Source organism: Halichoerus grypus, chromosome X (assembly GCF_964656455.1).
Source record: "Halichoerus grypus chromosome X, mHalGry1.hap1.1, whole genome shotgun sequence".
Lineage (NCBI taxonomy): Eukaryota > Metazoa > Chordata > Mammalia > Carnivora > Phocidae > Halichoerus > Halichoerus grypus.
The window spans coordinates 13,145,392-13,170,079 of NC_135727.1; the positions used below are offsets into that span (position 1 = coordinate 13,145,392).

Below are 24,688 nucleotides of genomic sequence, written 5' to 3' on the forward strand. Positions count from 1 at the left end.
CTCTACTATTTTCTAGCTGTGACTTCGGGCAAGTTCCCTAACTTCTCCATTTCTTCATCTATAAAATGAGGATAATAGTGGTACCATATGGGGTTAGTGAGAATAAATGAGATAATGTAATATAAAGTGCTTAGCACAGTACCTAACACATAGCAAGTACTCAATAAATGATAGCTATTAAAATTATCTTTCACTGCTCTGCATTGTGAACCCACACTCTGCTAGGGATGTCTACTTACTACTTCGTATCTTTGCTGTTTCTCTTGGCTAGAATGCTCTCTTTCCTTTCTGTCCTTTCAAAATGCAATTTACTCTTTTTATTAATTTTTATTTTTGAAAGTGATGCATATTCATAAAGTTAAATAGATTAATAAGACTTATAAAGAAAAAAAGCAAACCCTATTCCATCTCTCCCAATTTCTGATCTGTACTACTAAAGCAACTACTTTGAATAATTTTAGCTATTTCTTTTAGTATTTACTTATATATTTCTATATAATGTACTTATACTGATGTTTCTTGCTCTTTCAAGTTTTAGATAGTACTGACTGTCTTCTTATTATGGAAGATACAGATTTAGACCTCTTACAACATCACCCTTTCCAACTTGTGTTCCCTTTATCCTACAAAAGATTTGCAATTTGGTAAATCAGTAAGATAGTGTTTTCATTGTTATGGCTAGGTAAATGTCTTTCACTTTGAAGCCAAGTAGCATTTTATCATGACTCATTTACTTTTTTGTGCAACTTTCAGTTTCTCCTGGAGTTACAAACTGCCTTGGTTTTTCCTAGTTGGCTTTATTTTCTATGTATCAATCACTAATTCTTCACTAATTTCCCAGTCAACTGTAAAACCTTTCTGAATACTATTCTCCACATGGTCAAACACATCAGGTAATCTATCAGTTAATTTTCAAAAATTTTTTTCTCTAGAGACATCCCTCCTGTATCCCTCCATCTTCCCACTCTCCACTAGCCTGGCTGCTCCCTAGGTGTGCCACACAGCTGTCTACCTCAAACTTTCTTTCATTATCATACCAGGAATTTCCTTCACCTCTCTTTTATGTTCATCCCATTTTCTGGATCTCATGAATTCTTCTTTCTTGGTTTACTCTCTCATATGATGGAATGTATATTTTAGTTGCTTCCTGAGAAGGGAGGTTTAAATTTTATATCATTTGGGGCACCTGGGTGGCTCAGTCATTAAGTGTCTGCCTTCGGCTCAGGTCATGATCCCAGGGTCCTGGGATCGAGCCCCGCATCGGGCTCCCTGCTCTGCGGGAAGCCTGCTTCTCCCTCTGCCCCTCCCCCTGCTTGTGTTCCCTCTCTCGCTGTGTCTCTCTCTGTCAAATAAATAAATAAAATCTTTAAAAAATAAATAAATAATAAAATAAACTTTTTATCATTTACTACTCCTCAACATGGACCCATTGCTCCTGTAGGCAGGTCTACTTACCATTTACTGGAATATTTTCACCTCCACATCTTTGCCATTTATCTTGGTTAGAATGTTCTCCTACTTCCTGTCTACGTGTCCAAATGCTATTTGTATTTTCAAACTTATTTTTATTTTTATGAAAATAGTGTATGCTCATAGTTTAAAAGTTAGTTATAAGACTTATAAAGAGAAAACAGAGAAATCTCTTATCCCATTCTTTTCCATTCTCAATCTATGCATCTAGAGGCAAGTACTTTTCATTATTTTAGCTGTTTCTTCTGATGTTTACCTCCTTATTTCTAAATAATAAAACTATACTGATATATTTTGACTTAATGACTCATTATGGAAGATAAAGATTTACTCTTCTTATGCCATATCATCTTCTCTGTCTCTAGTCTCTGTCTATCTTCCCAATGTAGCTTGAGAGGATGTAGAATTCTGAATTAGAAATCATTTTCTCAGAATCTTAAAGGCCAAACTATATCTCAGTGAATTCATTGTGATTCCTAGAGATTGCCTCTTCTCTTCCACTGTACTAAAATACCCCATCCTTTTAACAGTCAGAGTTCTAGCTTGCATGCCTTTGGTATCCTTTTAATAGTCAGAGTTCTAACTTGCGTGCCTTTGGTATCATGATTACTAGAATATACCTACTTCTCCATTTTGAAAAGCAAAACAACATTAGATCATCCACAGTCCCTTTGGACTTCTGCTGTTCTCCATGATTACTAACCTCATTTGTCAGTGCCCTCGATGTAATTAATATGGGCTATTTGGAGCACTACAACAGGGAGCCCTGATCTTATCTGACAAAGCGACATTTAAACTGAGATCTGAAGGATGAATAGCAAAGTCCATGAAAGCATTCCAGTGGAGATGGTTGTATGTGCAAAAGCTGTCAGGGGAAAGGAAACTTTGGGAACTCAAGGGATGAAAGGTGGCCAGTGGGGTGGAGCTTGGTGACTAAGAGGGAGAGTAGGCCCACCTTTATGCTAGAGAGGAAGGCAGGGGCCAGAGAATTCAGGGCCTAGTAGGTGATGTTAAGGCAAGATTCGGGACTTATCCTAAGAGTGATGAGAAGCTGCTGAAAAGTCATTAAGTAGGGGAGTGATTTGATCTGTCTTCCAAAGATTTCTGGGGTTGCAGTGTGCAGAATGAATTGGAGAGAGCCAATAATTAGGAAGATATGGATAAAATCAGTTTTAAGTAAGTGTTAGGGCCAGACTTGGAAGGGAGAAAGAAATTTCAAATGGGCAAAAGGTAGTCTTATGAAGTATGTTTGAAAGCTCAGCAGACAGTTAAATTTCTTTAACTTGCTGATGGCAGTGATTTAGATGCTGATATAACAGCTTCAATTTTTTTTCTTTTTTTTCTTTTTTTAGTATTAGATGGAAAAAGTGTCTCCTTCTCACCATTCCCTTCCTGATGGGATCCTGAATTGCTGATCAACTGACTGATCCCAGAAGCAGTTTGCTCCCCTCCTTCCCACGTGTGGACTGCCATCCTGTGCCCTAGTGGTTGTTCTGCCCATTTGCCATGGTGAGAATTCTGAGGGGTTGAGGTAGAAGGTGGGAAAGAGTAAGGGAAGCAATAGAGAAGGGCTTCTGAGGGGCTTGCATAGAAATGGGCAGCAGAATTGAAATGGTGGAGGAAGAACACTTTCCCTTTTTCTGACAGTAAGCATTATATGTAGTCACGATAGTAATAAGGACAGAAGACTGCTTCCTCAGAATTCCTGCCTGCAGGAGACTGGGGCTTCTGCTGAAGTCAGCTGATACACCACAAGAGTTGGTGTATACCACCGGTTCTGACAGTTTAGTCAGGAGGAAGTTAGTTTTTGCAGTTCTGTTTATGCAGTTGGCCAAATGAAAAATGCTGGCTGATGGGCTTGCTTTTCATAGTCATCGACAACAGCTTTCTACAACACCTAGGTTTTCTTTGGAAACTGTGAAGAGGTACTGAAAAGAAGAAAAATAATTTCTTCTTGTCTTAAAGAAGCTCACAAAGGAAAGTAATTCTAAAGGGCGCTTATGAGAGTAACTAATTTCAAGTTGGGTTTGGATATGGGAAAAAATTACCTTGCATAAATTTCGTGTTTTGCTGAGCATATTTTGATTTGTGTATTGCATTTTTATAGTCAAGCAAATTAGTCTGAACCCATGAGTATAGGTGTTGTGATGAAATAATTAGGACATAGAGATAGCAGAATTACAATAACAAATGAAAATTAGACCAGCAATATTGCTATATCTTGGGGGATCAGAATGCCTTGCTTTTAAGCTGGACAACATAGCAATGGCATGTGACATAATACACAATGGTGTGTGAGAGAATACTGCAAAATAATTTCTAGTTCTTTAATTTTTAATTTTTAAATTTTTTTCTTTTTTTAAGTATTCTCTACACCCAGTATTGGGGGGCGTTCCAAATTCATGCCCCGGAGATCAAGAGTCACTTGCTCTATGGGCTAAGCCAGCCAGGTGCCCCTAATTCTCTAGTTTTTTTAAAAGTTGATCAGTTTGAGAGACACCTGGCTGGCTCAGCCGGTGGAGCTTGTGACTCTCGATCTCCCGGTCGTGAGTTTGAACCCCCCCAACACTGGGTGTAGAGATTACTTAAAAAAAGAAAAAAAAAAGTTTTTTTTAGAAGTTGATCTGTTTGAATCTGTAAGTACATTTTTTCCTTTTGTTTAACAAAATTGTATATGGAAAGATATTACTTATTATTTACTAGTAAGTACTTGCATCTCCAACATCTAAATTCATTTTCTATTACCTATTTTATTGATAAGGATGTATTTTATTGATAAGAATTCTATACTTATTCCTAGAACAAATGATAATCACTGCTTCCACCTCCAAATTTCAGTATCTAGAAAAGTGCCTGCCACATAGTAGGTGTTCAACAAATAATTAGTGAATTAAATTATATTAGTTGCTGTGTTCAATAAAGTAAAGCCAGAAAATAAACTCTATTCGAAAATAAATCTTTGAAATAGTACAGAACAAAACCTTAGATCCATTTTGCCAATAAAATAAATATCCTAATATCTGATTAATATACATCTAACATAAATCTTAAAAATCATTAGATATAGCCTCAAGTGTGAACAAACAGAAGGAACCGTAATAGGGAAAGAATTGCGAATGTTTCCAATCGTATTACTTCTTGGCAATTAAGACTATCTGGGAACGTACCTTAAGTCTCCTGCATTGGCACTTCATTGGGGATGGGCTACTCATTGCTCACAGAATCAAGTTCGAACTTCAGAGGGTGTTTCTGAAGATCCTTTTGGGTTTTAATGTTCATTTGGGCCGCCCCACCCATACATCCCGGGCGTCTGCCAAGACGATGTGTTCTTTTTCTTAGCTTGCACTGCGCCTTCTCACCGACCTCTCACCGACCTCTCCCTCGGCCTGGACTTTGCCCACTGGGCTCCTTCGGTCACACCCTCTACAACCTTCCCACGTTGCAAGGTCCAGTTCAATCTCCAGAGCCTTCAGGAAAGCTTCCCCAGCCCCCTTTGGGATGCAGTATCGCTCTGCTGAATTTCCCTCAGCACTTGGGAGTCTCTACTCTAGCAGTCATTACTTTCAAACGTGGTTTTTGCCTGTCGCTATCCCCCCATTAGATTGCAACCACCCTGTTGGGGAGGTCTTTTAAGTAGTCGCCGTGTCCAGCCCCTCGCACAGTGACTGGTACAAAGAAAATGCCCAGTAAAGATTTGTTGAAATAAATCTAAACCCCAGAGAGGAAAAGAAGCGCCTGTGCCCAGCAGCAAAGGCCCTTCACGACCTGAGGGGCGGCCTGTGGTGTAGCTTGACCCTGTCCCCAGCTCGAAACTGGCAGGAGAATGTGGCGCGGCAGGAGGCTCGTGTAAATGTTTCTCAACTCTCTACTTATTTCATCTTTACTTTTATAGAGGAATCTGAAAGTTCTTCTCCAGCAGCCTCGGGGCAAGCCAACAGGGCGGTGCAAGTCGGCTGAGGTGGGGGTTGGGATGCCCGGTCTCGTGGCAATTCGAGATTCAGGTTTTATATTTAATTTTTGAAGTTTCACAAATTCCAGTTCCAAACTAGGAGCCGAGAGTGTAGAGGGTTTCCTGGAGCATAAATTTTGAGTCCTAGGCAAGGCTCCCAGCATTCAGGGCTTTGCCTCATTTATCCTCCTCACATTTCTCACCGCGGGAATCTACGGAGCACTCCCGGCCACCACATCCAGCCGGAGCCGAGAACCGCGGTGCGGCGCAGCGGTCTCAGCCGCTTCCTCCTTCAACCCTTTGGGCAAACCCCGTCCGGGCGAGTGGGGGAGCTCCCAGCCCGCAGTACGAGGCGGAACGGGGGCACGGTTGGACTACAACTCCCAGGATGCTCTGGGAGATGCGCGGAGGAGGGGGCCAGGGGGAGGGGCTTGGGGTGGGGGGGTGGCAGGGAAATCCCGCCCCGCTGCGCAGCGGCAGCGACACAAAGCCTGACTTTACAACCTCATAGAGAAAGTGGAAGTAAGACGGCTTAGGCGGGGAGGCAGGACGGGAGAAAGAACTGGAGGAGGGAAAGCTGCGTAGGTGGGAGCGAAGCGAGGGTGGTGGGGAGACCCGCGCCTTTGCAGATGAGGAGGGGGCGGCTTTCATAACTAATCCCCCCGCTCCGCCCCCGCTGGGGTCTCCACAGTGTCCTGCCTGTCCCCACTCCTCGCTGAGAGCCCGGCTCCTCCCCGCCGCGTAGCGGGGAGCCCGGCTGCCTCGCGTGCTCGGGGCGGGCCGGCGGACTGCACAGTGGTTCCCCAGCCCGGGTGCGGGACGAAAGCGCGGGGCAGAGCGGCTGCCGCGGACCGAGAAAGGGCTGCGAGCGAAGCGGTGCTGCGCACGAGTTAGGGCCGGGGCAGGGGAGTAGTGTGGGGCTGAGGCGAGGTGAGGCGCGGGGTGCCCCGGGAGGGTCCCCCGTGCCCCAAGTGGGGCGGAAGCACGCGTGCTAGCTGCCGAGGCCGGCGGGGAGGGAGGGCGGGCGGTGGCGCTGTGCCGGGGAAGAGTGCAGACAGCGGGGTGCCGAGCCCGGCGCAGGCGGAGAGATTGGGGCGCCCCCCTCCCCGCGGGAGGAGCCTAGTGCTCCTCCGCCATCCCTCCCCCGCGCGCCAGGCTCGCCTTCTCGGCAGGCTGCTGCGGGAGCGGCGGGGCGGCGGTACTGGGGCCAGACCAGGGGGAGCGGCGGGGCCGCCGCCCCCGAGACGGGCGGGCCGGGGGCGGGCTGTGAGTGGGGCGGGAGCGGGGCGGGGGGGGGCGCGGGCGCCAGGGCGCGAGGGCGCGGGCGGCTGGGGGGCGGGGGAAGCGCGGAGAGCCTAGGAGGGTAGGCGGTGGCGGGGCCGCCCGCCTCGCCGCCCGCTTCACGCCGCCGGCCCACGCCGCAGTGTGTTTTGTGGACGGCACCTTCCCAGACAGCTCAGTAGAGCCCAGCTCGGCGCCCGGCAGCCTTCGTCGCGATGTTCCGCCGGAGCTTTAATCGTTTTGTAAGTACACTCGCTGCGGCTCCACGCGTGCGGTTTGCTTGCTCGCCAGCCGTTCGCTGGGTCCTTCGGAGCAGTTTTCTAAGGGGATAATTGCATCCGTGGGAGCCACCACCACCACCCTCTTTTTAGATTTTAACTGAACCACGTTGCCCGGGCGGCCGGGGTGGGGAGGCAGGTAAGGCTCCCAGAGTCCCCCTCCCCCCGGACAATTTAACCAGAGCTTCCCGGGGTTTTGCAAACTCTGTCTCCGACCGGGGGCCGCCCTCCGGCCGGATGGTGGTGGGATTCGTGGGGGGACCGGTCCAGGGGCCCCTCGGTTTGCCAGTTAGTCGAAGATGGCGTTTTATTATCAGGGAGGTTGCTTTCTTTTGTTTCCTCTGCCACGAGCACATGGAGGTAAACCTAGACCTGTCACTGTGTCCCAAAAAAAGACCTGGGGAGTGAGGGAGCTGGAGGCGAGGGCAGGACTCAGCCTTGCCCGGGGATCGGCCGGGCGGGGGTCTGCTGACCAGAGGCTGAGCAAACTTTGGAGACCCAGCCTAAGAAGCTCACCTTTAGGGTATAATAAAAGCGAAGGCGATTGTCAGGGTGGGCTGGGTGGATGTGGAGACGCGAGGAGGCTGCACGGCGGCGTCTGAAACCTCACCGAGCCCTGAACGCCCCGTACTTCGAGCCGGTGAGAAAAGGCAGGCTCCGGCTGAATTCCTCCGTCCACGTTTACCCCTTGCAAATCCCCAGAAAAGGGAACTGTATTTCCGTGGGAGTTTGGCATTCGAGAAAAGCGATTTCTGGCTACTGACTTTTTTGAGTAACCTGTTTACTCCTAGAGAGTACATTAAGAATGGAGCAAAGCCGGGACCATTTACTTCTGTGCTGCTATTTGTAGCAACTTCCTTAATTGCAAGATGAGGTGGCGGGAATAGGATTTTATTTCTGCCAATGATGTGAAGGAAAGGGCTCATCTGTAAATTTTGATTTTTTTCAGTCGTTCAGAAAAATGGTTCAGTGCTGTGCGCTCCCACCCACCCCCATTAAAATATATGTTTGAGAACTTGTCGATTTGGCCCTTTTCATGTGATTATTCCTTATCAGAGCATTGCTAACATTTTTTTCAGGCGTCGGATGAATTTGCTCTCATTTTTCTCTGCATTTGAAACTTTCACGAATGAACCCTGGCTAAAAGAAATAATTGTACATCCCTTTTGAGGATATTATCACAGTAGTGCTATGTTAATGTTTTTCTAAATGTTTACCTCACCCAGAAACCTGTCTTATGCAATTGGAGATTACCTGTGGCACAGGGCAAAAGAGGTTGTACATATCAAGCATCTTGAAATCTATAGGAATTGGCTTGTACTGGATGCTTTGCCAAAGCAAGGGACGAAAATTGGTTTCTCACATTTAGCCTGAGAAGGTACAAAAGCATTGTACTTCATAGTTGTATTTCACATTAGATTCTTGTGATCTGGGAGTGTTGTTAGGGCTGACAAAAAGGGAAAGGTGACAGAGCGAATTGTAATAATTGGAGAAGGATAATCTTTTCACAGGGCACTTGAATAGGCAAAAACAACTGGACTCTGGTTCATAATGAATTCATTATCTTAAAATTGAGATGCTGACATCCCCGATTTTTTTTAAGGGTTTGAACATTTGAAACCATACAACCCAACTATTGGTCTAAAAGCCGCCTTTGATTTTCTTCTGCTAAGAGTGATCTGCATTGTATCAGGGTCTGGTAATTAAGCAGTGCTGGCCCAGGAAGCTAGGGCACGCAGTAGAATTTGCAGCAGTGGTTGAGGTGCCAGCCTGCAGGTTTGAGGCTAGTACTTTGCATCCCCGACCAAGATCTCTGCAGAGAATCACTTACGTTCACACTGAAATGAGCTTTGACCTCATTGTTCGCCTGAAATACCCGACTGCTCACGTTTTCCTGCGCAACCATGACTATGGTAAGTCTTGGGAATTTGTACCAGTGCAGTAAGCTGTAAGGTTCTCAGGAGTTGTATCTGAGCCGGAGGCCTCGGGCAAGGAATTAATCTGCAAACCATTGGACTGAATGTGAAATATGTTCTTGAATACTCATTGCTAAAGATGACTTGGAAAATGGGAGGGGGGCAAATTTTATCTCCCCTAGATCAGTATGTCGCTGTCCTCATCTTTTGCCTGGTAGAGATTATTTGAAGAGCACTCCTATTTAAATCACTAGAAGGCTAGTTTGAGATTTAGGTTGGACTTTGAGACTTGCACAGCAATGTAGATATAGTCCAAGTGGGGTGCTGTCTTATGATGGCTTTTGTATTTCAGAAGTGGGGCTGTGAATTCCTTTCAAAATTAAGTGGTTTTCTGTGTGTACCTATATGTATCTCAAATAGACTTTGAACATGACAGAAATTACAGTGGTGTTGATTGTAGTTGTTGGTCACTGAAAACTAGATGCATGTGGCCATAGGGCTTTACATTTTAAACCTGAGGTGGGAAGTAAATATCTTTTGGGAGTAGCATCATCTTCTAATGGCTCAGTAGTGTTTGCTGATGGCGTGTTTGCGTCTTAAAAATGCCATCTCCTCAGGTTCTCCAATTTCAAGCTAAAAGAAATAGTACTTCATTGTATTTCTTAAAGATATGGCCTTGACTTCCTTGCCATTAATAATACTTTTTTTTCTGATGAATTATGACTTTCCTTTTGACAGTTTTGAGGTAGAAATTTGGTGGATTTGGTGTAGGATTTTAGGGTTTAGGCATGTAGGGGGTGTCTTAGAAGATTTAAGAGTTGCGTGTCTGAGTATAATAAAAGCACCACCTATTCCCAATCAACATCTCCATTTTCCATAAATATAATAAAAAATAGTAGCTTTGTCTATACAATTTATTTCCTTTAAAGGCATGTCTAATTGGAAGTCTGGACTAGTTGAGACTTAGGGGTCAGGGACTTTTATATTATCCTTTTACTCTTCATAAAATTCCTAATGATTGCAGGAGCATTTTCACATGGGTTTAAAGACTTAATGAGAGTCTAAACAATGAGTTACCCCTCCCCTTTTTTAAAGATGTTATTTTTACATAAGCTCCACACCCAATGTGGGGCTCCAACTCACAACTCCAAGATCAAGCGTCGTCGCGTGCTCCACCGACTGAGCCAGCCAGGTGCCCTGCCCCCAGACCTTTTTGACATTATTTCATGCTAAAGATTCAAAAGAACACATTCCTTGATAAAGTAGATTCAGAGGAGTTGGGCCAAGTAGATGCTGTCAATTTAGCTTCTCAGAATGATATCAAACAGGCATGAATTTCTAGGTCATTGATAAATGAAAGCTTAAATTGTGAGTGAAATACTGGAAAAATTTTGTCTCTGATTCTAGAAGCTCTCAAACTGCTTTGGTTCCATGAAGCATGCAGCATATAGTAATATCACACAGAAAATGTCGAATCAAAGAGGCTCAGGACTAGAAAGCAATTAGACTGCCTAAGGTGGAATGAAAATTCAAAATCAGACCAAAAATATTTAAAATAATTAGTGAAATGGATAACTAATTTATTACTTTGAGTCCAAGCCAAGGCCAGTCCAGTGAAGCAATATTGGGAGGCAGTTAATAAAATAATTCAGGTAATTGATGTTTTTTTTTTTTTCTTTTTTGCAGCAAGAAGGTTCTCGGTTTCCTTCAATTATCAGGGTAATTAAGCTTTTGTTTCCCCCCCGCTTCACTTTACTAAAACCCTTGGCCTGACATTGCTGAGCCTGGAAAATATTGATGAGTTCATTTTATTATGTTTAGAAATTAATTCAGATGTGTGTATTGCAGTATTTTTGCATTCACACAAGCCTTACAAATAGTCTGTGCATCTTGGCTCCTACCAGGTAGTTCATACATGGCTATTATGGTTATTTTTTTTTTAATTCCAGTGTAGTTAATGTACAGTCTTACATTAGTTTCAGGTGTACAATATAGTGATTGAACACTTCCACATATTACTCAGTGCTCATCAAGATTAGTGTACTCTTCCTCCCCTTCACCTTTTTCACCCATCCCTCCACCCACCCATACATGGCTAGGTTTAACAGTTGAATTTGACCTTACTAAAAGCAACCTTTTTTATCTTACTGTAATCTCCTTTTAACTTGTGTGGCACCCTAGATCAGTTTTTTAAGAATTAAGCCCTCATGCCCTAGGGCATCCATTGCATATAATAAATTATCTCCTATGCATGCATCCGCAGATGAGGAATTTCAGCTGAGAAAGGCTGCCCTAGCCTGAAAGCTTCGGGGCAGGAACAGTTAGCAACGTACCAGGTGCATAGTAGGAGTTCGATAAATATTTTTTGAATGAACAGCTTTTATGTGTTTCACATAAATAATTATTACTTACAGACAGTGATATTTGTAGCAAATTCCTTCTTATGAAGAATGAGTTCTAGTTAATTAGGTGTGATACTGTGATTTATAAGAAGACATATGTATGTATGTATATATATATTTGGTCTCTCCCAGTTTCTGGCACAGAGCTCCTAAAATCCTTGGAATTCCCTGGGACGAAAGCAGTAAAGGTGTCTGTTATGTTAATGAGGCGACTTTTGGAAAGCACCTCCGGTTGGGGGCTGGTTGCCTGGGGAATCCAACCTTGTGATCAGAGGGTTGGAACTTTCAGTCTTACCCCCTGACCTCTGGGGAGGGGAGAGGGCCTGAAGATTGAGTTCTGTAGCCATTGGCCAATGAGTTAATCAGTCGTGCCTCTGTAACGAAGCCTCCATTAAAAGCCCAAAAGGACAGGGTTTGGAGACCTTTCAGGCTGGTGAACAAGTGGAAATTTGAGGATAGTGGTGCACCCTTAGCCCAGACCTTGCCCTGTGCTGACCATAGTATAATCTTTATTAGATGGTTATGTTATTTTATGATCTTGCAGAGCGTTATTTCATTCAACAAATATTCACTGAACACCTACTATGTGTAGGGCACTATGATAGGCCCTGTGGACACATGGGTGAGCAAGTCAAAGTCCCTGTCTTCAGAAGCTTTAATTATCATTACATGCATGGCAATAGATAGGACATGGTGACTACACTGTCTCTAACACATCTATAACGTACCGTGAAACTTGATTTTCATGAAGAAGTTACTGTTGTATGCTTATCATTTGTTTTTCTACCAAAAATAAGAGTGTACAATCTCAGTTATATCCTGGTTGTTTGGATTTCAGGTAAAAAGGAATTTGTTGCGTTTGACCCTTCAATGTGACCTATACATGGCAAACTGCTCTTTTGCAAATAGATGCTAGTCTGATTCTGTGTAAGGTGGGAAACCTATTTAGGGTTGAGTCACTATTACTTGAAATAAATACTATTTATTTACTTGCTGTTAAATTATATATTAAATAGCCTGAAAACGAATTCCTTTTTTCCTGATTTTTTTTTTTTATTGATTAAGCAACATAAAATTCTGAAAGTCTTCTAAATACCTTCTATATAGGTTTACCGTTTGCTCCTGTTTATGACTACGGCTCATAATTCAACCCTTTATTAGTGGGCAGTATTGAGTGCCTACAAATCAGGTAGTTTCCCGTGCTCTTAATGAACTTTCAGCAGAGGTGAGATTTGGGCAGGTGAAACTGGCCATTTTCATATTGATGCAGCTCTCCGAATGAGCTTGTTTTCTTCACCTACTCTACCAGTTAACCACCGGCTGGGCAGTGGGTTCTGGGAGGTAAAAGATGGCCAGTGGCCCCTGGGAGAGCCATGACTAACTTCCCTGTGTCTGGATGATATGCAAAGAACTAGCCCATGAGTGAATTCATATACTGGTTTATGGAAAAAATCATCAAGGCTGATTGCTTGTCTAACATGGTTGATCAGTTCTCCCCAAAGAGGGTGAAAGCATGGGACACAAAATAACTGGGTTTTTTTTCCATCAAGGAGGTGGAGTTTCCTGTACATCTGTAGTGCTTTATACGGATTAATCTTTTGCATCTGGACTGTGAGATTGAGAGAACTTTTCTGATTGGGTGGAGGGAGTTTCTGGGCTTCCATAAGTGAGCTAGGTGCCGTTTTCAAGTTTATTTCTGTTCACTTCACACTTAACCTTCTTGGCTTGGTACAAGGGTGGATCAGTGGTGATTGTAAAACAAACATTAGCATGACTGCAGCATATGTTAACACTACTGCAGTTTAATGATGAATGAGCATTCGGCACTGCAGATATGGGTGTGGGTTGCCCTATGCCAGCACATTGGCAGGCAGCCCCTCGATGACTGCAGTGTATGGATGGATTGCTGGTTTGGCTGACTTCTTGATTATCTGGCTTATAGATAATGTTGGACCATGGATATCCAGATTTGGGAGGTTAATCTGTGTTTGTGAAGTACAGATTGCCATCATTTTTTTTTGCCCCATATATAATTAATAGAACGTAGGAGGATTAGTGAGGCCTATCCTGTTCAAGCATCTATTTGTTTTCTTAGCCTCCTTCATTATATGTTAAAGTATTATGGTGGCTGTACTTTTCTAGTCTCTTCTTCTTTGCCTAGGTATTCCTGGAAAAATCAAACCATCTTCTTGATAATGATCTTGCAGCTAGTGTAGCATCAAGTAAACAGTAGATGCTCAATAAATACTTTCGGTATTGTTTTGATCTGAATTGTTAACACAGTCTGAATCTGTGGTCACAGGTGAAAATGATCAGAAAAAAGTAATTTCATGCCTGCTTAAAAAGTAATCAGAAAAACTAGCGTTTACATGAGGCTGTTTTCTTAATTCAAAAGATTATCTTTAGCACCTCCCCCTTCCTTGGCCATACATAAAAAGCTGTAATTAATGTACTATCCTCAACTTCTAAAATTATAAGCAAATTTACATTCTTTTTGTTAAATGCCGTTCATTAGCTTATATTTTCTGTTGCCACCAGCACATCAAGTCTTTTCTGAAAAACAAAGCTGCAGTGTTAACTCTTCAAGAGCTGTATGTCTTTTGGCTTTCCCTGGTAAGTGTGCATTATTTTAATTCAGGATATCACTTAGTATTTGGTGCTGGGAATGTAAAATACTTTCCTGTTTGCACCTCATTGCCATTAGTTGGGTGGATTCCATTAGCAAGAAGACAGCAGACCAGAGGAACTGTAGAGTTTAAGGGATTTGGAAGCAGCAGACCAGAGGAACTGTAGAGTTTAAGGGATTTGGAAGCAGTTTTGTTGTGAAAAGAGACTCAGCCTTGTTAAAAGGGTTGGTGCAAATTCTGTTTCTGCCATTTACTGCCCAGCTTGGGAAATTGGGCACTGTGGTTCATAGACATCAGTGCGTTGATCAAAATGTCATCTTTGGACTCCTTGCATAAGAATCATCTGGGGGCACCTGGGTGGCTCAGTTGTTAAGCGTCTGCCTTCGGCTCAGGTCAGGATCCCAGGGTCCTGGGATCGAGCCCCACATCGGGCTCTCTGCTCGGCGGGAAGCCTGCTTCTCCCTCTCCCACTCCCCCTGCTTGTGTTCCCTCTCGCTCTGTGTCTCTCTCTGTCAAGTAAATAAAATCTTTAAAAGAAAAAAATCATCCGGGCTGCTTATTGTAAACAGATTCCTAGGACTCAGGTCTCCTGAATCCAAGTCTCAGGTGATAGGTCCCTGAAAAACTGCATTTTTAGCAAGCACTCCAGATGGTTCTGAAATTCACTAAAATTTAAGAGCACCCATGTCATAAACATTGAAATATTTATTTTCTGTGTGCATTCTCTGTTCACCTGTCTTTACTTTTCCTCATCTACAGAATGAATCTGATAATACTTCATCAGGTTGTTGGGAAAATGTTTGGTAGACTATTTCACACTATTCCAGTTGTGTTAGAGGTCCCCAAAACCACTCCCAGGTTTCATGGTTTACTGGCAGAACTCACAGGACTTAGCATATAGTTGTGCTCACAGCTATGATTTATTAGAGCAAAAGGATACAAAGCAAAGTCAGCAGAGGGAAAGGGCACATGGGGCCAAGTCCAGAGGAAGCCAGGTGCAGCTTCCAATGGTCCTCTCCCACTGGAGTCACAAGGGTTGTGCTTAATTCCTCCAGCAACGAGTTGTGATAACTTGTATAAAATGTTGTCTACCAAGGAAGCTCATTAGAGACTCCGTGCCCAGGGTTTTTACAGGGACTTGGTCATGTAGACCCCCTCTGCCTGGTATGTGCCAAAATTCCAGACTCCCAGAAGGAAAACAGGATTTAGCATAAACCATATTGTTTGTACCAAGAGTTCAGGCACAGCTGGCTACTCTTAACCATTTAGGGTGGTGGGAACCTTCCCAAAATCCAAATCGCCAGCTGCTTGCGAGCTTTGTAAGCAGGCCTTTTTTTAAGAATAGCAGTCTCAGGCCTGCTAGGTTAACCCTTTCCTAACAGTAATGTTACAAATACTGGTATTTTTCAGTGGAGGGAAGTGACTTGCCCATGGTCGTTAAGCTAATCAACAGAGTTGAGACTGAGACTCCCAGCAGTCACCACCCCTTTTCTTTGCTGCATGCAGCCATGCTTCTGGATTATGGGTCATCCTTTTTCATATTGTTGAATGCATTCACTTTTTGTCACTTGCAGCAGAAGAGCAGCCTGCCCGCTGGTAACTTGATGCACCCAGTGGGGGAGCCAGGAAGTATTGATGTTTCTGCCAGTTTAGCGTCAACACTTGCTGGTTTCCTCTCTGGAGCATCACCAAGTTCGTGGATTTTCATTTTTTCCTGACTTTTGGATTTTTGTTAACGACCCCCTCCCTCCTTGTTCCATTCATTTACCCATAGTCCCAACACTCATTTGCATCATTACCTCATTGCATTCTGTACATGGCTAGCTGTTAGCTCATAGGCAGCAGCTGGTTTAAAAATTTGGGGGTGGGAGGTAACACAATGCCAAAGTGCAGGCATACTGAAGAGTATTTAGTGAAGGATGACTATGGAGGGAAAACCTGCCAAAAGAAAAAAAGAATAAAATTCTTGGGTTAATGCATTTTATGGCAATATTTATATTGTTTGAATCCAGGAGTGTTTTTTTTTTTTTTTTGAGTTTTACAGTCATGAAAAACCGCAGGGATATCTCTGCTTATTCTTAAGTTTCAGTCTTTTTTTTTTTTTTTTGCTGTTATCAAAAAGGAAAATTAATAATTGTTTTATGATCTGGGCAAGGAATAAATCAGGAACTCATACTGAAAGATGTAGTAATCCTACAGATCAATAGGGAGCAGAAGCCAGGGGCGAACTGTCACAAGTAAGTAACAGCTGGGTAGAGCAGATTATGTAAGCTACACCTGTTGTGTAAGCAGCAGGGATGTTCTTTAAGCTTCACAATTAATGTAGTTTGCAATAATATGGATTAAGGGGTCTATAGTATAGTGCACAATTAACTTTGGCTTCTTTTCTGAAAACATTCATGTGAATCACAGGCTTCCTTTGAACACTCATGCCCTGCTTGTGCTGTAGAAGTATGTAAGGCACAGCCCTGCTCTCCAGTAGCTTGCAGTCTAGTATAGAGACAGAAGATTACATACAAGACCAGCCTCCTTACAGGGCATTTGGTCATCAGTCAGTGCTGCTCTCCTTTTATAGAGGCACACACAGTAAGTGTGGCCGCCTTTCAGAAGAGGGCACTGAATCTCACTCTGTTGTGGCTGGGGGAGGGATTGGTAGAGGAGGTAGCATATGAACTGGGTGGTAAGGGACCCAAAGTATTGAAGTTCATGGAATTTTAGGGCCGGGCAACCTCATTACAGGAAGAAGCAATCTACTGGAGCAGTTAGACCCTGTTATTGCTTATGGTACTTAGAGCAGTGGAACAAGTCAACAGAGGGCATGGGTTCCACCTCCAAATGCTGGAGAAAGACCAAAACCTTGGTCTTCAATGCCTTATGTTTGCTGTGGTAAGATTTAAACTTTAAAAGAGGGAAAACTAAAAAGGGAGTTCAGGCAGCTCTCGGTCTTCAAAACAATAGCTACAGGAATCTTCTGTGGGCTCTTTTCCGAAATCCATGACTTCAGTGATGGTGGTCATCAGTCTTCTGACTCGGTGCAGAAGCAATAAGGTAGGAACTAGGGTGGAAGCACCTGGGGTAATATTTCAAGATACTGCTTCATGTAGTATATGGTTATTTGTCCTGCATATATAATGCTTTCAGAAACTTTTACTACATGGGGACATTGTGGTAGATAGTTTATTATCTTGAGTACTGATGGTCATTTATATGCATACCTCGTTTTATTGTGCTTTATTTTATTGTGCTTTGCGGATATTGTGTGTTTTTACAAATCAAACGTTTATGGCAACCCTGTGTTGAGCATGCTTATTAGCACCATTTTTCAAACAGCACTTGCTCACTTTGTGTCTCTGTCACATTTTGGTAATTCTCACAGTATTTCAAACTTTTTCATCACTATTATGTTTGTTATGGTAATCTGTGAAATAATTATGACTGGCTGAAAGCTCAGATGATGGTTAGCATTTTTTTTAGTAAAAAAGTTTTTAGCAATGGGCGCCTGGGTGGCTCAGTTGGTTAAGCGACTGCCTTCGGCTCAGGTCATGATCCTGGAGTCCCGGGATCGAGTCCCACATCGGGCTCCCTGCTCAGCAGGGGGTCTGCTTCTCCCTCTGCCCTCTTCCCTCTCGTGCTCTCTGTCTCTCATTCCCTCTCTCTCAAATAAATAAATAAAATCTTTAAAAAAAAAAGTTTTTAGCAATAAAATTTTAAGATTAGGGTATGTACATTGTTAATGCTATTATACACTTAATAGACTACAGTATATTGTAAGCATAATTTTTTTAAAGATTTTATTTTTAAGTCATCTCTATGCCCAAGATGGGGCCCAAACTCACAACCCCAAGATCAAGAGTCACATTGCTGTACTCACTGAGCCTGCCCGGTGCCCTAGTAAACGTAACTTTTATATGCACTGGGAAACCAGAAAATGAATGTGACTCACTTTATTGTGATATTTGCTTTATTGTTGTGGTCTGGAACTGACCCTGCAATATCTCCAAGGTGTGACTGGATTTAAAAAGCTGGGGATCAGGCCTTGGTCCAGGAGCACATTCTTTACAGTACCCTTCTGTTTCACTACCGCTAGACAACATGGCTCTTTAGTAGACATTCAGACTTGACCATATCATTGTGTGTTCCCGGAACACGAATTACATCTTATTCTCTCAACCAGTGTATCTCCAGACGACGTTGATGTACTTTTCTTTTTCACATCACGACTGCTACTCTTGTCTAAACCATCAACATCTCTCCTCTTTCATATTTGTTCCTCCTTCAGTCTTCCTCTTTCAATAAATGACACCATTCCTGACCCACTTGTTCAAGCTAGAAACCTAGCAGTCATCCTTAATACCGCCTTTCCCTTCATCTCCCACATCTAATCTCACAGCAAATCTAGTAGGTTTGGTTTCTGAAAGAGCTCTCAAAGCCGTCCACTTCTTTGCATGTCCACCTCTACTGCCATCCAATTCTGGACATTTCATGTAAATGGCCTCCTATAATATTTGCTCTTTTGTGATTGATTTCTTTCATTTAGTATGATGTTGTCAAGGTTTTTTAATCCATGTTGTAGCATGTATCAGTACTACATCCCTTTCTGTGGCTCAGTAACCCACCGAATGGATATACCACATTTTGTTTGTCCATTGATCAGGTAGGTGATGGGCATTTGGATTATTTACACGTTATGGTCATTATGAATAATGCTGCCGCTTTGAACATTTTTGTACGTGTTTTTGTGTGGGCATATGTTTTCAGTTCTCTTGGGTATATACCCAGGAATGGAATTGCTAGGTTACATGGTAATTCTGTGTTTAACTTTTTGAGGAACTGCCGAACTTTCCCACAGCTCTTCCTCACTTCTTACTTTTTTTAAGAGAAAAAAATTTGGGAGGCGGTGTCTGGGTGGTGCAGTCAGTTAAGCATCCGACTCTTGGTTTCCGCTCAGGTCGTGATTTCAGAGTCATGAGATTGAGCCCTGCATGGGGCTCTGTGCTGAGCTTGGAGTCTGCTTAAGACTCTCTCTCTGTCTCCCTCTGCCCCTCCCTCCTCTAAAATAGATAAATAAATCTTTTAAAAAGTTTTAAAAAAAATTTTAATTGTGGTAAAAAGCATGTAACATAAAATTTACCATCCTAAATTTTTTTAAGTGTGTAGTTCAGTAGTGTTAAGTATAATCACACTCTTGTGCAACAGATATACAGAACTTTTTCATCTTGCAAAACTGAAACTTTATACCCATTAAACAGCAACTCCTCATTTCTCTCATTTGCCCCACCCCTCCTCCCCTCAAGCCCCTGGCAACTGCCATTCTAATTTCTGTTTTATGAATTTAACTACTTTAGATACCTTGTATAAATGGAGTCACACTGTATTTTTCTTTTTGTGACTGGCTTATTTCACTTAGCATAATGTCCTCGAGGTTTATCCATGCAGTAGCATGTGACAGGACTTCCTTCCTTTTTAAGGCTTTATGTATATACCACATTTGTTTATCCATCCATCCATTGGTGAATATTTGGGTTGTTTCTACCTCTTGACTATTGTGAGTAATGCTGCTTTTAACAGAGGTGTGCAAGTAGCTCTTCAGGCTAAGGATTTTAATTCTTTGGGCTATATACCCGGAATAAGAATTGCTAGAACATATGGTAGTTTTATGTTTAAATTTTTGAAGCACCTCTGAAGTTTTCCATAGTAGCTGAACCATTTTACATTCCCATCACCATTGCAGAAGGGTTCCAACTTCTCCACATCCTAGCCAATGCTTTTTTTAATAGGAGCCATTTTAATTGGTGTGTGGTGATATTTCATCATGGTTTAGATTTGCATTTCTCAGATGACTAGTGATGTTAAGCATCTTTTCACATGCTTTTGGCCATTTGTATATCATTGGAGAAATGTGTATTCAAAGTGGTTTCCCAATTTTTTACCAAGTTATTTGGGTTTTTGTTGTTCAGTTGTAGCAGTTCTTTATATACTCTAGATATTAACTCTTATATACTCTAGATATTAACCCTTTATCAGATATGTGGTTTCCAAATATGTTCTTTTATTCCATAGGTTGCCTTTTCACTTTGTTGATTGTTTCCTTTGATGCATAGAAGTTTTTTAATTTGATGTTCCATTTGTCTTTTTGCTTTTGTTTCTTGGGCTTTGTAGTGATATATCCAAGAAATAATTACCAAATCCAGTGTGTCCTGAAGCTTTTCCCCTTTGTTTTCTTCTACGATTTTTATCATTTTAGGTCTTCCATTTAGGTTTTTAATCCATTTTGAATTGACTTTTATATGTGATGTAAGGTAAGGATCCAACTTCATTCTTCTGCATGTGGATATCCAGTTTTCCCAGTGCCATTTGTTGAAAAGATTCTCTTTTACTCGTTGAGAGGCCTTGGTGTCCTTCTTGAAGATCTTTTGACCATATACGTGAGGGTTTATTTCTGGGTTCTGTTTTATGCCATTGGCCTGTATGCCTGTCTTTATGCCTGTACTACACTGTTCTGATTACTGTAGCTTTGTAATATCTTTTGAAATCACAAAGTATGAGGCTTCCAACTTTGTTCTTACTCTTTTTTTTTTTTAAAAAGATTTATTTATTTGAGAGAGAGAACAGGGGGAAGAGCAGAGGGAGAGGGACAAGCAGACTCCATGCTGAGCATGGAGCCCAACATGGGGCTTGATCCCACGACTGAGATCATGGCCTGAGCCAAAATCAAGAATCAGAATCTTAACCGACTGAGCCACGAAGGTGCCCCTGTTCGTTTTCAAGATTGTTTTGGCTCTCCAGGGTCCCTGGAGATTCCGTATGGATTTTAGGATGCGTTTTTCTATTTATGCAAAAAATATTCCTAATTTTTTGTGTTCCGTCTGCCACAGGACCTTTGTGTGTGTATATATCATTTCTCTTGTCTGATAAACTTCTCTATGGCAGTCAGTTGCCTCAATTCTTACTCATTTCTCAGAGCTCAGCTTAATCATCATTTCCCCAAGGAAGCTGTCCCTATCCTTCCCTTGGACAGTGCCAGGTTTGCAGGTTCTCATAGCATTATGAACCTTTCCTTTATACTCTTACCACAATTGGCTTTACATTTGTATATTAAATTCCTTTGCTAACATATTTAGTATCAACCTTCCCTCTACATAGTGTTTCATGAAGGTAAGAACTGTGACCATTTTTGCTTATTGTTGTGTCACTAATGCCTCAGTGCCTGATTTAAGCCCTTAATACACGAGGATGGAAATAATCTTATTATTTTATATGGATCAAAATTTGAAATGGGTTTTATTATTTTTTGATTTTTCATTTTGCCTTCAGTACAGGCATTTGTGTTCTGTTAGGCTGTCTGTGTGCAGAAATAATCATTCCAGTCAGTGCCTTGAATTACTGATTCTTGGCTTCAGTGATACGTTGCAGGTTTGTGGAATTTAGTTGTAAGTTGTCTTTGTCTTCTTATCATTATAATAACAGCTAAAACCAGAGTGGTAAGTTCCTGGCATTGTTTTAAGTGCTTTACAAGCATTCGTTCATTATATGCATTTGCTTATTGTAGATAGGGTTTTCCAGAGAAAACAGAGTCAACAGGCTCTGTGTGTGTGTGTGTGTGTGTGTGTGCATGTGTATGTTTACAGACATGTAAATACCTATATATTTAATGTTTGGTGTTATTTATATGTGTATATATAAATAAGTTTCTTCATATATATATTAAAACTTCATGTATATGTGTATATGTATACATATAAACTTAATTTAAGGAAATGACTTACGATTATAGAAGTTGACAAGTCCTAAGACCCGCAGTCAGCAACCTAGAGACCCAAGAGAACCAGTGGTGTAAAGTCCAAGTGGGAAGGCCTGAGAACCAGGAGAGCTGACAGTGGAAGTTCGAATTCGAGAACCAGTGTTTCAGTTCGAGTCCAAAGGCAGGTTAAACCAATGTCCCATCTCAAAAGGCTATTAGGCAGGAGGAGTCCCCCCCCTTACTGGGGGGGAGGGGGGAGACGGGGGAGGGGAATCAGTCATTTTGTTTTCTTCAAGCTTTTGGTTGATTTTTGGATGAGGTCCACTAGCATTATGGAGAACAATCTGCTTTACTCTCTCTGCCAATTCAGATATTAATCTCATCCAGAAATACCCTCACAGACACACCCAGAATGTTTGACCAAATATCTGGGAACTACATGTCCCAGTCAAGATAATGCATAAAATTAACCATCACACTTACGTGATCATGTGAAGATGAATGAACAATCTAAAGTATATATAGATCAGGAATGAAAGACCTTACCATAAATAACTAATATGCTACACTTTCCATCTATCAAATGAGGGGCTCAGACTGCTACATGGTCTGTAAAGGCTCAGCGAGTCCCAGAACTGGTAAAGAGTCTTAGAGACCATCCAGTTGTCCAGCCTTTTCATTTTACAGCAGAGGAAATGGACAGAGAGAGGACAAGTGGCTTGTCCAAGATTATTCAGTGAATGGAGGTTCAGAAATACGGAATTCCAGGCCCAGCTCTGTCATCTATGTCCTCAATTTCCTCTTCTGTGAGCGCTCTTGGGTCATCTATATTTAAGTTCTCTCCTACCTTTATAATTTTGTAGTATATGTTTTAAGCTTCACAGTCAAGCAGTGGAATTTTTTTAATGTTTTCTATTGGGTTGTTTATCAATGTTATTCCTCAGGTCTCCATCCCTTGATTGCTCATTTGACTATACTCTACCCCGAACTTCAGTTTCTTTAATGAGTGTAGACTAAATTGTCTATACTTTGAATGGGAACAACGACAAATTTTAGGCTGTTCGTGCTGTTCATTAGCTTTTAATAGTGGTTGTAGGTTTTGGTTTTACACTGACCTGAATAGGGATCAAATGTAGACCTGTGCCTTTGTTAGTACTATGTTCTAGAATTAAACTCAACTCTGATTATATTAACCTTTAGCTAACAGCTCAAATGGAGGAGAGCATTTTTGGTGATGCTAAAATATGATGGGCAGGGTTCCTGGGGAGCAGCACCCCTGTCTTTTTTGCTAGTGGCCACCTGACATTATTTCCCAAGGACACTCTTACTCGTGTGTACTCATGAACACAATTAGCTGCACAGTAGTAGATAGACAGGCAGCCCTTGGATTGGCTGAGTGGCAGCTGCTAAGAGACAGTAGGGTGCAGTAAGTAGACAATTCATATGTATAAATTTTAGAACCAGTAGTATAGTGGAGTAGAATTCGGTGCTTGCTGTGTCTATTATAGCCAGTGATTCAACCAGAGGATAATAGCCATGGCAAGGGAGCAGTTTCGTGAAATGGAGTTCTATAAACCTATTTTAAAAGTCATAATCATTTGTTTATTTAGGTTAGACCCTAGACCTTAATGGAAATTATCAGTAGAATATATATCCCTGTTTTGAAATATAAGGCAGTGCAATTAAAAATTCTTGTGCATATTTAGACACATTACATATGACTTATTAAAGATACTAATGAAAGCAATGTAATTAAAATAAAATCAAATGAAATCAGTCAAAAGACATTAATGGATTTATAGAATACATGTTTGGAATTAATAATTTAAGTAGTCATGAAATTCATGTTGCATCAACAGTTGTCTCTTTAGTTCCCAATATACAGCTAGCATTGTGGAAGTTTTCTGAGGTATGGGACTGGAAACTTTTCTGTTCTGGTGCCTCCATTCACCAACAGTATAGCCTTAGGAAAATCACTTCCATATTAAAGAAATTATCTTTGCAAAATGTAATATTTGGTGCATACAAAATATATGTGAAATATGTGCATAATAATAAAATGAATACCTGTATACCTAACACCTAACTTGAGAATGAGACCATTACCAATATAATTCTATCTACCTGTGTGTTACCTTATTGTCTCATCCCCGTCTTCCCTCCACATCCTCCTGCCTCCCCTCTACTCTAACAATTAACTATTTCTAGGAGTCATTCCATTGCTTTAAAAAATGGATTTAACACTTATGTATGCAAACCTAGATAATATATTGTTTTGTTTTCTTAATTTGAGCTTTATAGAAATGGTATACTGTTTTTTTCTTACTCAGTATTGTATTTCTGTGATTCCTTATAAGGTTTTATGTAGCTATGTTTCATTCAGTGTCACTACAGAATAATACTCATTTGGAAATATACCAGAATTTATTCATTCTTCTGTCAGTGGACCTTTAGGTTGTTTGCAAGTGTTTTTTTTCCTCTTATGATCAGAAAATATGTGTCTTTTGGTGTATATTCATAATGGAAACTCTGTGAGTCCGTGTATGTGTATGTATAGGCTATACATATACACATGCAAACACACACTTGGGCGTAAATATAAGAAGACATGCACACTTAATGACAGGTCTTGAAATGTGCAGCTGTACAAGAAGAGGTAAAATTACCCTCCAAAGTGGTTTTACCAGTATGCACTCCCATTAACAATGTATGAATTCCTATTTCTTCATATTTTTCGACACTTGGTATTGTTTGACTTATTATTTGCCAATTCTCTGATGACTAATGAAGTTAAGCATCTTTGCATATGTTTATGGGCCATTTATGTTTCCCTTCTGAAATATTTATGTCTTTTGGCTGTTTCCTATTGGGTTGTTTATCTTTTTCGGACTGACTTGTAATTACAAATCCTTTTTTCTTAAGATTTTATTTATTCATTTGAGAGAGAGAGAGAGAGCACAAGCAGGGGGAGAGGCAGAGGGTAAGGGAGAAGCAGACTGCCTGCTGAGCTGGGAGCCGGACATG

General features: G+C 41.7%; 1 protein-coding gene across 8 annotated transcripts in view; it reads left to right on the top strand.

Moving 5' to 3' along the window:
• Positions 1-6,741: 6,741 nt before the first annotated feature.
• The window catches only part of ATP11C (ATPase phospholipid transporting 11C (ATP11C blood group)), a 174,336-nt gene continuing 156,389 nt past the window's right edge, over positions 6,742-24,688 (top strand). For 7 of the 8 annotated variants that reach the window (XM_078064938.1, XM_078064936.1, XM_078064935.1 and 4 more), the window contains exon 1: positions 6,742-6,942. In XM_078064938.1, the coding sequence (XP_077921064.1) occupies positions 6,916-6,942 (27 nt within the window). In that variant the 5' untranslated portion in view covers positions 6,742-6,915. The remainder of the gene's footprint in view (positions 6,943-24,688) is intronic. The other variant, XM_078064937.1, reaches the window with a different exon arrangement.